At 58.8% G+C, this 990-nt stretch overlaps 1 protein-coding gene across 1 annotated transcript in view; it reads right to left on the reverse strand.

The window, feature by feature from the left end:
• Window positions 1-960, reverse strand: part of EFHC1 (EF-hand domain (C-terminal) containing 1) — a 20,048-nt gene extending 19,088 nt beyond the window's left edge. Inside the window, exon 1 of the mRNA XM_010004879.1 lies at window positions 892-960. Within this exon, the coding sequence (XP_010003181.1) occupies window positions 892-954 (63 nt within the window). The 5' untranslated portion in view covers window positions 955-960. The remainder of the gene's footprint in view (window positions 1-891) is intronic.
• Window positions 961-990: the final 30 nt, after the last annotated feature.

Genomic DNA, 990 nt, shown 5'->3' on the forward strand with positions numbered 1-990 from the left:
TGTTGGCTTTGGGAAACACTAAGTCCCCTGGGGGAAAGTTTGGTGGGTATTTGGTCTGCTACAGAGCATCAAATGAGTTCACAGGGCACTAGGTCCCTTGGGATTCACTTCACAAGGCACCAAGTCCCCTGAAGGATGTCTGGTGAGCTTGAGTGGTACAAGGTTCCAAGGACATGGTTTCACAGGACACCAAGTCCCTTCAGGGATACTAAGTGAATTTGGGAGGTACTAGCCCTCCTGAGGAAATCAGAGGGTGTTCTGAGGGAACAGTAGGCTCCCTGGGGGTGGATTCAGGGGTAGCCTGTTCCCTGGAGGGATACTGTAGAATCACAGAATCCCACACTGGTTTGGGTTGGAAGTGACCTGAAAGATCATGTAGTTCCAGACCCCCTGCCATGGGCAGGGACACCTCCCACTGGACCAGGTTGCTCCAAGCCCCATCCAACCTTGGTCTTCAGCACTTCTAGGAATGGAGCAGCCACAGCTGCTCTGGGCAACCTGGGCCAGTGTCTCACCACCCTCACAGCAAAGAATTTCTTCCCAATATCGCATCTCACTCTCCCCTCTTTCAGCTCAAAACCATCCCCCTCGTCCTATCACTCCCTGCCCTTGTCAAAAGTCTCTGCAGCCTTCCTGTAACCCCTTCAGGTACAGGTCCCCTGGGGAGTCAGAGGAGTCTCTGAGGGAGTACCAGGCTCCTAGGAGGTGTCTTAAAGAGGTACCCTGTCCCCCGGGAGAGCCGGAAAGGGTGCAGGTCACGGACGGGTCCCTGGAGCAGGCGGGGGGAGTAGAGGCCCGGTTCTCCTGGGGGCTTTTAGGCGGGGACATACCAGGCCACGCCGAACCGGGACTGGGGGTTCCCCGGGAGGCAGGGTAGGCCGGAGGGCTCACCATGGGGTCCCTGAAAGCGTATCCCGGCAGGAAAGGCAGGTCGGGCCCCGGCTCGGAGCTCATGGCGGCGGCGCTGCTCCCGGCCCGGCCCCGGGGACG

Source organism: Chaetura pelagica, unplaced genomic scaffold, assembly GCF_000747805.2.
Source record: "Chaetura pelagica isolate M959 unplaced genomic scaffold, ChaPel_1.0 scaffold99, whole genome shotgun sequence".
NCBI classification, from domain to species: Eukaryota; Metazoa; Chordata; class Aves; order Apodiformes; family Apodidae; genus Chaetura; species Chaetura pelagica.